The following is a 12,241-nucleotide window of genomic DNA, read 5'->3' on the forward strand; positions in this document are numbered from 1 at the left end:
GGCTTTACAATATTGAAAAATTTTACATTGCAAATATTCTTTTTTCGATGATGTATATCGCGATGTTAAACAATGCAGGGCCCATGACATCACCAGCCAACCCCGTGCTGTCTCGCGTCTGGACCAATAAAGAGTTGAGGCAGCACCGAGCTCTCAAAACCCGAGAAAAACAGCAAAACAACAGTAATCGGCCCTTTAATCAGGCATTTAAACGGCTTTTCAAAGGGTAAATAAGAGCGTTTGTTTTTCTGGGATTAAAAGCAGGAATTCAGCTGTAACTGGAAATTTCTGCCCTGCAAAACTGTGCTGGACTGAGGTGCACAGCTTTCAACACGTGCTCACCTTTTACAAGTATGTGCCCAACCATGTGAATGGAGGACATGAGGTTACCTCGTATTTCTGAGGCAGCAGCAGTCTGTCACTCACACGGACACAGAGACAGCGCTGTGTATCTACTTCTTGTGTCTAGAATCAAAACATTACAACATGACCGGTTTGATTTAATTGCCTTAAGTGACATTGCATGTCCTGTGATGTGACTATTGTGCATGCGCACATTGCGATGACTATGCTTAAAACTCCACTAGGTAGGATTGAGATTTTGTGCTCGTGGGCTCCCCCTACAGTTGTAGAGTGTAATAAATGTTTCAGGTGGATTAGTTTCTCTTTCTTGTTTTCTGGTTTTCACAGACATATTCGGTGTCTTTCCAGCTTCTGCCAGAGTGTCTGTATGTTAGTTTGTAAAGAATGAACCAGTAGTCCTTGTAGAACTGTTAGAACTAAAGGTCGGAAAGCAGGTCGCAGTTCTCGTGAGCGTTGGTCGCGGCCGCCTCAGAAAACTTACAGAGTCTGGTTTGAGCTCAGAGGAGCTCCGGCACAGACACGAGAGCACCGCTATTCCTCCTTTTACACCTCAATGCAGCACTGCAGTGAGTTTCAAGCAGTAATTTTACTTCTTTAAAAAGATCAAAAATCTAGAAAATCCTACCTAGTGCTGCAATACATTTCTACAATATCGTCCTGCCATAAAGGCAGGATTTTAAACAGGAGAGAAGAAAGAGTTAAGCGAGTTCATTTTACATCTTTCTCTTAATAAACTCGGGGTCAAATGTTGAATAAGAAAGAAAAACAGCTCCACTGGCTGAAGGGTCCAAGCACACATCCCACCGGGACAGGCCCACCAAGTCACGTAAAAAAGGACCATTGACCAATTTTTGTGAAAAAAAAAATAAAGAAAAAGAAAAAAAGGCAAGCCCTGCCGTTCTGATTTATGACCGACGCACAATTCATACTTCAGTCACATTATAGCTTTTTTAATGGGTCCTGATGCGGAGGATTATTCGCTTTCGCCATAATTTCTCGGTGTTATTCATTCATTCACTTTGTGTTGTGTTTTTCCTGCAGCCCCCGCTCCGCCCCCTCGCTCCTCTGACTGGGACCCTGTGTTTTCCTATATTTCCCACAATGTGTCTCAATCAAATGAGGAACACCTGTTCTGCAGCAAATATCATTACGGCCCATTTACTGCGCCATAACTCACTCCGTCTTCCATTCCCCAAAAGGTTCCCTCCCCCTCTCTCTCTCTTTTTTTTCCTTACTCTCACTTCCCTCGTTCTTTTCTTTCCCCTATATACAATAACGGCTCAGCAAGTGTCCGTTCTGTAAAGCTGGGCGCAAACTGTACACTATACAATCTGATTTTAACCCAGAATTGACTTGACGACAAATTTGCTACTCAGAAATTTTTAGCAGAAGCGCTTATTAACATAATTTTTTTCCTAACTTTCCAATATTTAAATTTTTTTTTTTTTTTTTTTTTGAGTTTTATGACTAAAAACATGCATGACTCCTCGAGTGATCTGTCAGTGAACACACTTCAACCGACCTAGGGCTGAGCGATATATTGTAAATAATTAGCTTTTTTTTTTGTGTTTTGTGTCATATCAGCAATATATTGGCTATTTTATGGCATCGACAATGTTCGTGACTTGATCATCACAGGCTTAAATCAATTTCTTCATATGAAAAACTGATTTAAGAAAATTTAATTTTTTAGCTGGTGGATTTGTTTTTCAAACAGTTCTTTCATATTTGCAATCTTATAAAAGTTATTTATGGAGGTTATAAGTGCAGTGTATATATTGTATATACAAGTTTTAATATATTTGAAAATATATTCTACAAGATATAAAACCTAAAAAAAACTTTTATAATATCCGTATTTGTATGTGATTTCATTCTGAAAAAGAATGAGTCTCTATGGCTCTTTTTTCAACATCTAAACATGGCAAAGAAACTAGTGGGAACGATATTGGAGAAAAAATATTGCTCTATATATTATATATATATATTGCTCTAATATATAAATGTATATTGCGATATTAGAAATAAATAAAACATGAATACCCACCCAATTTTACCAGAGATAAATTATCTAAATGATAGTGTTAGAATATTAATAAAGCAATATATGTGTAGCAATGATTGGAGCAAAACAAATGGTGTTGGGTAGATATATTTATTAAACTGGTAGATACTGTCATGCAAAATGAGAACGGTGTAAATTTTTCTTTGTATACAGCTAAATGTTTTCATTTTATTTTATGTAATTGCAGATCCTGCATTGTGATTACTGCGTATGTGTACACTGAGATATTGATGCCGAAATTATATATTGTACAGCCCTATTGCAAAGTCTTATATTATACTTAGTTCATCCCAAATCACCATCTCAGTTTATCAGGTTTATATGTAAATCCATGTGTGTCCCTTAATTGTTTAATGTCTTTAATATTAATCTACAAAGAAAATAATAAAAATACATTGAAAATTGAAAGCACTGTCCACACTTTTGAAACATTGTGATTTTATTTTTAGGCTCATATAGTCCACCCTTTACGTAATGAGCCTCTAGCTTAACTCACACTGGACAAAAAAAAAAAAAAAGCAAAAAGCATCAAAGCAAAAAGAACATCAGCAAATTGCTGTGGACAGTAGGTACAGATCCCTCCCTCAAACGAAGTCTACTGGCTAATCCTGCTGTGTACTGTCTGAAGTTGAGGGGTGGTGCCTAAGTGGTTCTATTTATTTATTTAATGGAACATAGAGTGTTGTGTATTGATTGTGTTAAAATGTTTAGCCTCTACTGTTCATTGCTTCCACAAAATACAAAAGAGTGCAAGAGACGTGAGCATGAGGTGAAAAGCTGCATAAAAGTGCACAATTACCTTTCAGAGAGTGTGAACATTTGAGCCGTTGGGAGACTCTGCGTGTGTGTTTTTCTGCACCTGAATAAAGAAAAAAAATAAAAAATACAAATTACATCAACACTAGTTTTTTTTTGTTTGTGTGAGTTTTTTTTTTTTTTTTTTTTTTTTAGAAGTTTTTTTGAAAAGAGATTCATACTAATGATCCCTGAATGCAGAGATATGTAGAAAAATGAAGAATCTAATTTTGTGGCCTTGTGTACAGTTTTGAAATTTAGTGCAGTATTTTGTGCAAATTTGGTATTTCCAGATTTCCACACCTGTCATTTTAGTGTGGGAGGTTTCATGGCTAAATTGGAGCAGCCTGGTGGCCAATCTTTACTATTTGCTCATTGCACCAGTAAGAGCAGAGTGTAAAGGTTCAATTAGCAAATTGGCCAATTTTTGGTGCATGTCCTGCTGGCGCATCTGTGACCAAGACAGCAAGTCTTTGTGATGTATCAAGAGCCACGGTATCCAGGGTAATGTCAGCATACCACCAAGAAGGACCAACCACATCCAACAGGATTAACTGTGGATGCTGTAAGAGGAAGCTGTCTGAAAGGGATGTTCGGGTGCTAACCCGGATTGTATCCAAAAAACACAAAACCATGGCTGCCCAAATCAATTGTTTATATATTATATAATTACATATATGTAATTATATGTTATAATAATAAATTAGTGCGTCGCGACCTAATGACCATGAGAAAATGTGGTCCCCAGACTAAGACCAGTTAAGAACTACTGCTCTATAGGTCCCCTTCTATTCCAGTGTTTGGCTTTAGGCATGGTGCCAACAGGTTCAGGTTTGCATCATTTGCTCCAGAGAGTCCTATTCTATTGCTGGTACTCCTCTAGAGGAACAAGACAGACTCTGTGTGTCTTTGTGTTTGCTTGCACACAGCAATGGATTTTAATATGTATTACTGGGACACACGTGACACTGCTGAAGGAGATGTTGGAGTCACTTACTGCATGGTGTGCTCTGGTGAGTGATGAGGTGAGAGAAAGACAGGATGGGTTGGAGACAGATGTTTTTGGTACACCTGTCTGGTTCTTCCTTCACTTCTGTGTTTTCCTGATCGGCCCAGACCACACCTCGCTCTCTCTGCACCAGATGCACAAGCTCCTCCTGTACCGCTTCATCCAGTGCTGTAGAAACCCCTGCAGCCTTCAGCGCCAGGTACTGCCGGTGGTAGGCAGGAAGCAGGGCGTGAAGCAGTCTACAAACACAATGAGAGAGATGATCATTTGTTTATTTCAATTAATTTTAGTTTGGACACACCTTCATCTTCTTTTGTTTTCCTTTATTTCTTTGTTTAATGTGTTTTCTACATTGTAGATTCAATAAACATTCATTTTCACTACGTTAAAGCTGATATCCGTAAGTTTTGGGATTTAGGGCTCTCTTTGGTGAGAATGGGTAATTGCATCAAGCATGCGGAAGAATCATTTTAAACTGGGTGGGTGTGATGCGGTCTCCTTTAAGAGCGGATGAATACGATTCCAGGTTATGTTCAGTCAGAGAGAGAGAGCGAGCGAGAGAGAGAGAGAGAGCTCAGTCACAAACTTTACTTCTTTGTTTCTTTGCTTTAACTACTGAGGTCTGAGTTTCCACTTCTGAAGTCTCCATTGCTCCACCAGCTGCTTGTGTTCCGTAAAACTGAGCCGGATCCTCTTTTAGAGGCTGTACGTATGAATATATATTAGGCTTAGCAGAGAAGGTCGTTCCAGTACACTAGAACCATTAAAAACAACATTTTGTCCCTTCTTCACTCAGAAATGCTTTTGCTTTTAGTTTCAAAACAAAATAATACAGACAGACACTTTAAGATGCGATGCCTCGGCTCTTACTTCTGTGCGTGTTTGTTCTCCTGGTCCTGCAGGCTGATGAGGTAGCTCATGTGCTGGATCTGCTGCTCCAGGTCACTCACTTGTAGCTGCAGCCTGCTGCACCGTAACTCCTTCTTAAGCTCCTGCACATGTGTAGATACAAAATAATAATCATCATGAAAATCCTTGTAAAAATATATATATAAAAAAAAATACAATACAAAGTATATATTGTATCGATTCTCAAAAACACAGAATTGATTTGAAATTAAGTTTCATGTATAGACTGGGGTCAGTGGTCCATTTTGTGTTGTGTTTAAACTCTGACTTCTAGATATCAGCATTGTTTCTGGATCCCACTTTAACTACAGCAAAAACCCAAGAATCAGTATCTCAGAAAATTAGAATATTATAAAATACCAATTAGTACTTTTGGCAGTGTGGGCAGTGTGCCAAATACTGCTGGAAAATGAAATCTGCATATCTATTAAGGTAGTTATCAGAGGGAAGCATGAAGAGCTGTAAGATTTTGTAGGAAAACAAAACTGCACTGACTTTAGACTTGATAATAAAACACAGTGGATCAACACCAGCAGATGACATGTCTCTCCAAACCATCACTGATCATCAGTAAATTTTACATTTCATTTGAAAATCGAGGGAGCAGAGTCTGGAGGAAGAGTGGAGAGACACACAGTCCAAACTGCTCGAGGTCTAGTGTGAAGTTTCCACCAATCAGTGATGGTTTGGAGAGACGTGTCTCAACATCTGCTGGTGTTGATCCACTGTGTTTTATATCAAATCTAAAGTCAGTACAGCACTTCATGCTTCCCTCTGCTGACAAACTTTTATGAAGATGCAGATTTCATTTTCCAGCAGGACTTGGCACACTGCCCACACTGCCAAAAGTACCAATTGGCTTAAATAATATTCTTATATAATTTTCTAAGACACTTATACTTCTATTTAAAACAATTATTTAAATAAAGTAACATTTTTTAATGATATTCTAATGTTTTTTTTTTTTTTTTTTTTTAGATTTTTTTGAGCATTATCAAGTGTAACTTCAAGAATTCACACTCAAATCCTGCTTAAAAGTAAGGACGTCTGAAAGCTTTCTAATTACGGAGGTAGGAAACCAAATAAAACATTCATAGCTGAGATTTCGGACCTGATCTTCTCTCAGACACTGAGCATGTCCTATCCGCAAACAGCTGGGGGATGAAATCTATTCGACAAACAAACAAGCAAACAAACCACATAAAGAGCTCCTCCAAGTCCTTACGGTAGGTGGACGAAAAAACAAACAGCGGCGTAAATGAAGAAAGGGCACCTCGCTGACGTGGCCGGTGGGCCGAGGCGAGAACGAGGACAGCGGGAGGGAGGGAGGGTTCAGGGCCGAGAATGGATCAAACTGTACCAATTCCTCCTCTATACTGAGAAACCGAGGGGAGAGAAGCGCTGCCACAAAAACAAGATGGCCAGGCGCAGGCCAGCTGTGATCTGTTTTGGAGCGGCCTTTGTTTTCCTCCGCCACTCTCTGAGAATGTGCTTTCTGAGGAGTCTGTTAGCCCCCTCCTCTCCCACTTCTGACGCAGGGAGACACAAACGCAAGCGGCTCACGGAACATTTGACGGGCGGGTGCATCGCTAGACTGCTCTACTTCCAGGAAAAGAAGAAGAAAAAAAAAGATAAGGAGGAAAGAGAGAGAAAGAGAGAGAGAGAGAGAGAGAGAGAAAGAAGCAGAGTAAGGTGTATAGATTGAGGGAGGAGTAAAGATCATTGATCTCTGGTGGTCTTGTTTTTGTTTAATGAGTCATCTCCTGGTGGAGGGATGCAGCTAAAAGGGACAAAGAGCCAAAAGGAGAGCGAGTGTGTAACCAGTCTAATTACAGCAACAGAAATATTGTCCTATTATTTAGTTAGTATTGCAGATGTGGATGAAACACTTCAATGTCTACTTTACAAATGTGGTAGCTGAGAACTTAATAATAATCACCAATAGGGGTGGGCGATATGGCCCTAAAATAATATCAAGATATTTCATGTTTTTTTTTTTTTTCACGATAGCGATACTTTTGGCGATATGACAAAACACTGAATTAAGAAAAAAAAAGCACGTAGTTTAAATACATTACTACGACAAAATGAGAATTACTTTTTTATTACTGCACACGATATTATAAGGCACACCCTAGTGCTGGGCGATAAAACGATATCGATAGTTATCGAGGAAACTATATATCGCGATAAGTCGGGGCGAGAAATTCGATAAACTAAATTTTCTATTTCCCGTTTAAGTAGCGTTGTGAAAAGGCGCAGCACGAGACCAGGCAGCACGCTGAACTGCTGCTCAGCCCAGTACAACCCCTCCCCTCCCCTCTCCACCATCCCCCTCCGCCCCACCCCCCGAGCCCCTCCACTCTGAACTCCTCACATAGCGGCTCCTTCTCTCCCATTTACTGGATAAACTTCATTTATACTATTCAGCGGCGCTACACTGGAAAACTCACCTTTTAAATATGAGGCATGCGTCTCCAAGATATTTAGAGAGGTGAGCTTGTTCAGATTTCTGAAGGCAGGTAAACGCTGCTCTGTTTGCTGCTAGTTAGATTAGCTTGTCTCCAGTTTAAAGTTAGCGATGTTTAGGTGTAAAAGGGATCTGTGCAATCTGTCATCATTAGCTAAGATGCTTTCACTGCTTTTTACATTCTAATAAACTAATGGTTAACGCACGTTAGCCGTGTTAATCCACGTTTCGTGTAAATTAAGGTTAACTTCAGCACGAGTGAGGGGTTAGTATATAAACACACAGAAAGGAAGCACTTTCCATCTTTTTTCCTAACTCTCACTGTTTCTGTTAGAAAACCCTGAGGGCAGCATTCTCCTCTGTCTTTGTGTTTTATAGTTTTTAACAGATAGAGAGTCTGTTATGCTGGATATTTTACTAAATACAGAAGATTATATAATCTGTCTAGCTGTATTTGAACTGAGCTAAACATTGCTGTTACTGAACTGGAGTTTTAAATACACTTAAGTAATGTAAGTCTAGTCTACTGAAAGCCAGTAATGTTAGTATAAATCTGTACTGCAGTAGAAGTGGATCATTTCAGAAACTTGACTTTATTCCTCCCACCTCCATTATAGGCCACTTTTTTTAAAATATTTAAATGTTAGCTTAATTTAAATGTAAAAAAAACTAAAGGCTCTTATTTAAAAAAAACATAAGCAGTAAATTATCTAAAATTACAACAAATAGAAAATAGAAAAACAGTAAAACATATGTAATACATACTTTTTATATGACCAAAATTAAACTAGACTGAAATCTGACTAAAACTAATAATATCCGATAGACTAAAATGTAACTAAAACTATTATACATTTTAGTGAAAAGACTAAGACTGTATCAAAATCACCTGTCAAAATGAACACTGTGATATACTCTTGTATTTTGCTTTATGTAGTTGCCTGCATTCAGGGAGGGGAATGATCTTTTGATTAAATATAATTTTATAAAAATAAATAAAGTGTTATTGCAATTTAAATTAAACAGACATATAATGTAAAGGGTCTTACATATTTTTTAGTTTATATATTTGTCCCCTTTTTAAAATTAATTTAAAAGCTGTACCCACCTGGCAAGATGTTAACATCCTAGTGTCTGTCCACAAGGCTCTGAGCCTGCTAGTGATTTTGTCCATAACTCCCTTATTCTGTCACTTCTGAGTAAAAATAGAAACCTTTAAGTGTAACAGAAAGTGATTTGATTTATATCGTGATACATATCGATATCGGCTGATATGAAAAACTATATCGTAATAAGATTTTTTTCCATATCGCCCAGCCCTAGCACACCCCTAACTGAGATACTTATAAAAAAAAAAAAAAAAAAAAGAAATCATTTTTTTTTTTTTTTCAGATTTGTAACAGAAGTCAATCATCCAGAATGTCATGAAACTAATAATAATGCACTTCAAATAAATATCTCCATATATTCAGGATTAAAGTAAAATAAATGAAACTGGACAGATATAATCTGTCTCTAGTAGATATATAATGGAAAATGAGAACAGTGTGAATTTTTCTTTTGCTAAAAACAACAACAACAAAAAAAATAATAATAATAATTTAAAAAATAATAATAAAAACTAGTACCCTGATGTGATAATTAGTGGTGGGTGATATGGTACGATATTTCAGGGTGTAATATCGTTCACAATATTCAAAAATGTTGGTATAGCACATGCCTCATCACCAATAATAACTTCATTTCTGTTTTGATAACAGGCAGAAAATTCTTAACAATATATATATAATATATTAAACTATATTACAACGGGAATTGCATGAACACTGTTACTGATATGTGCCTGATATCATGCTCATTTACTTGTAATCGCAAATGAAAAAACTCTTGAGGTAACTCTTGGTCCTGGGGTGGTCCTGATGAGAGCCAGTTTAATCAATGTTTTTGATGGTCTTTTTTGCGACTGCACTTGAGGATACTTTTAAAGTTCTGAAAAAGTTTCAGATTGACTGATCTTCATTTCTTCAAGTACGCTTGTTTCTTTATTTAGTTGAGTAGTTTTTGCTTCTCATAATATGGATTAGAACATTACTCAAATATTCACTATTCACTGTATACCTGTAACTCTACCTCTTCACTACTTTACTTTACTGATGCTCTCAAACACATTCAAATCTTTTTAAATACCTTATTTGGAGACTCTTTCCATATAGTGCAGCTATAAAGATTAAATAAATAAATAAATAAATAAATAAAAGTTTTTAATTGTCTACATGAACTGACCTCTGGAGTGTGTCCATCACGACCAAGCAGTTTCATCTCATTTTCAACACGATGCAGCCATCCCTCGTTCTCCTGGAAGCGCTTTGATGCGTTCTCCAAACGCTGCTGCAGGTGCTGCTGCTGGGACTGAAGAGACGCCAGCTTACGCTCATACTTACAGGTGGCCTAGCAGACACGGACACACACACAAACAAAAAAAACCAAAGAAAAAACAGAGGGTTCATGCACATGCAGAAGATATCTGATAGGTGATAGACAATATTATATAGGTGTGATACACACAGAGTGATCTTATTTAAGTGCTGCTTTTTTATTGTTTATGATTATGGTTTACAGCCAATGAAAACCCAAAAATCAGTGTCTCAGAAAATTGGAATATTGCATAAGACCAAGTGGTACTTATATAATTGGCAGTGTGGGCAGTGTGCCAAGTCCTGCTAAAAATTAAATCCATATCTCCATAAAAGTTGTCAGTAGCAGAGGGAAGCATGAAGTGCTGTAAGATTTTGTGGGAAAACAAAACTGCACTGGCTTTAGACTTGATAATAAAACACAGTGGATCAACACCAGCAGATGTTGAGACATGACTCTCCAAACCATCACTGATTGGTGGAAACTTCACACTAGACCTCAAGCAGTTTGGACTGTGTGTCTCTCCACTCTTCCTCCAGACTCTGCTCCCTTGATTTACAAATGAAATGTAAAATTTACTGATAATCAGTGATGGTTTGGAGAGACATGTCATCTGCTGGTGTTGATCCACTGTTTTATTATCAAGTCTAAAGTCAGTGCAGTTTTGTTTTCCCACAAAATCTTACAGCACTTCATGCTTCCCTCTGCTGCTGACAACTTTTATGGAGATGCGGATTTCATTTTCCAGCAGGACTTGGCACACTGCCCATACTGCCAAAAGTACCAATTGGTCTTATATAATATTCTAATTTTCTAAGATACTGACTGTGTGTTTCTCCACTTTTCCTCCAGACTCTGCTCCCTTGATATCCAAATGAAATGCAAAATTTAACTATTTGTATCAACTTTTTAAGTGCTTATATCTCTATATTTAAAAGCATTTTAACTATATTCATATCAATAAGTAGTAGCAGTTTCTTAAAAACCGCTTTTCAAGCATTAAAAAATAAATGTTTATTACATAATAGACTGCTTTTTTTCCTTCAAAATGTGTTGCTCCTATCTAATTAAACAAGGCTAATCACCCTCTTTATAATCATGTGTGTACTTGATCAGTGTTTGTAGGCTGACAATACCAAATCATACAGTATGTGCAGAAAAGTTCACAGTGCATCAAAAGCACAACATTTCCCATCACAATACAGGATTATAGTGTCATACTGACCACCTCTGTGTAATAAGTGAGAAATGATTTAATCAGAAAATTTCACGGTTCAGACTCTTGAGTCAAATTCAATCCAGCACACTCCCATGCTGCTTTAATCAACAGTGCTTTGTTTTGTGTAGCTCTGTGAAATCTCACATTTTATGACACAAAGTAACAGACCTGCCGTCATGACACGCAACGTAACGTGACCTCAGGCGCTTGGTGCTCATTCACTCTGTGGTTGTAGGAAGTGTGTGGAGAGCGCGAGGGAGAAGCTGTTACCTTCTCGGCTTTGTTTTCGGGGAAGAACAGCAGGCCCTGCTGGTGCCACTCCTGTCGGTGACTGAGCCTTAGTTGGTTCTCCTTCAGCTGCTTCTCGATGTCCAGCTGCTCCTGACGCACCAGCTGCCGCGCCGTGAACACACTGTGCAACGAGCTGGACATCCTGCGCAGACACAGAGCTCACTCTTTAAAAATAGAAGACCCTCACAGTCTACCTACTTTCATAAAGTCTGAAAGGATGTGGAAGTAGAACGAAGATGATGGAGGAGAAGACCACAAAGTGATTCAACAGACAGGATTAAAACTTTATGAAAAGCTTTGACATTGTGAGTAGGGGTGGGCGATACGGCCCTAAAATAATATCATGATATTTCATGTTCTTTTTTTTCCCTCGATAATATACTCATGGCAATATGACAAAAAACTGAATAAAGAAAAAAAAAGAAATAAAAAAAAAATAATTTCAAGAACACACTACTGCAACAAAATAAAAAATATTTTTTATATTAATTATTGCATACGATATGATAACGCACACCCCTAAAAGCGATATAAAATAAAAAAATTCAAGAATTTTATCAGATTTATAACAGTAGTCAATGATCCAGAATGTCATGATACTATTAATAACAATGCACTCCAAATATCTCCATATATCCAGGATTAAATTAAAATAAATGATACTGGACAGATATAATCTGTCTTTAGTAGAGAGAGAGATATATA

At 37.6% G+C, this 12,241-nt stretch overlaps 1 protein-coding gene across 1 annotated transcript in view; it reads right to left on the reverse strand.

Annotated features, from left to right (window-relative positions):
• Positions 1 to 12,241, reverse strand: part of kif18a (kinesin family member 18A) — a 52,967-nt gene that overhangs the window by 12,262 nt on the left and 28,464 nt on the right. The window contains exons 10-14 of the mRNA XM_022667147.2: positions 11,516 to 11,678; positions 9,895 to 10,059; positions 5,103 to 5,224; positions 4,221 to 4,471; positions 3,228 to 3,287 (exon numbers count right to left, since the gene is read on the reverse strand). Coding sequence (XP_022522868.2) covers positions 3,228 to 3,287; positions 4,221 to 4,471; positions 5,103 to 5,224; positions 9,895 to 10,059; positions 11,516 to 11,678 — 761 coding nt within the window. The remainder of the gene's footprint in view (positions 1 to 3,227; positions 3,288 to 4,220; positions 4,472 to 5,102; positions 5,225 to 9,894; positions 10,060 to 11,515; positions 11,679 to 12,241) is intronic.

Source organism: Astyanax mexicanus, chromosome 23 (genome assembly GCF_023375975.1).
Source record: "Astyanax mexicanus isolate ESR-SI-001 chromosome 23, AstMex3_surface, whole genome shotgun sequence".
Lineage (NCBI taxonomy): Eukaryota > Metazoa > Chordata > Actinopteri > Characiformes > Acestrorhamphidae > Astyanax > Astyanax mexicanus.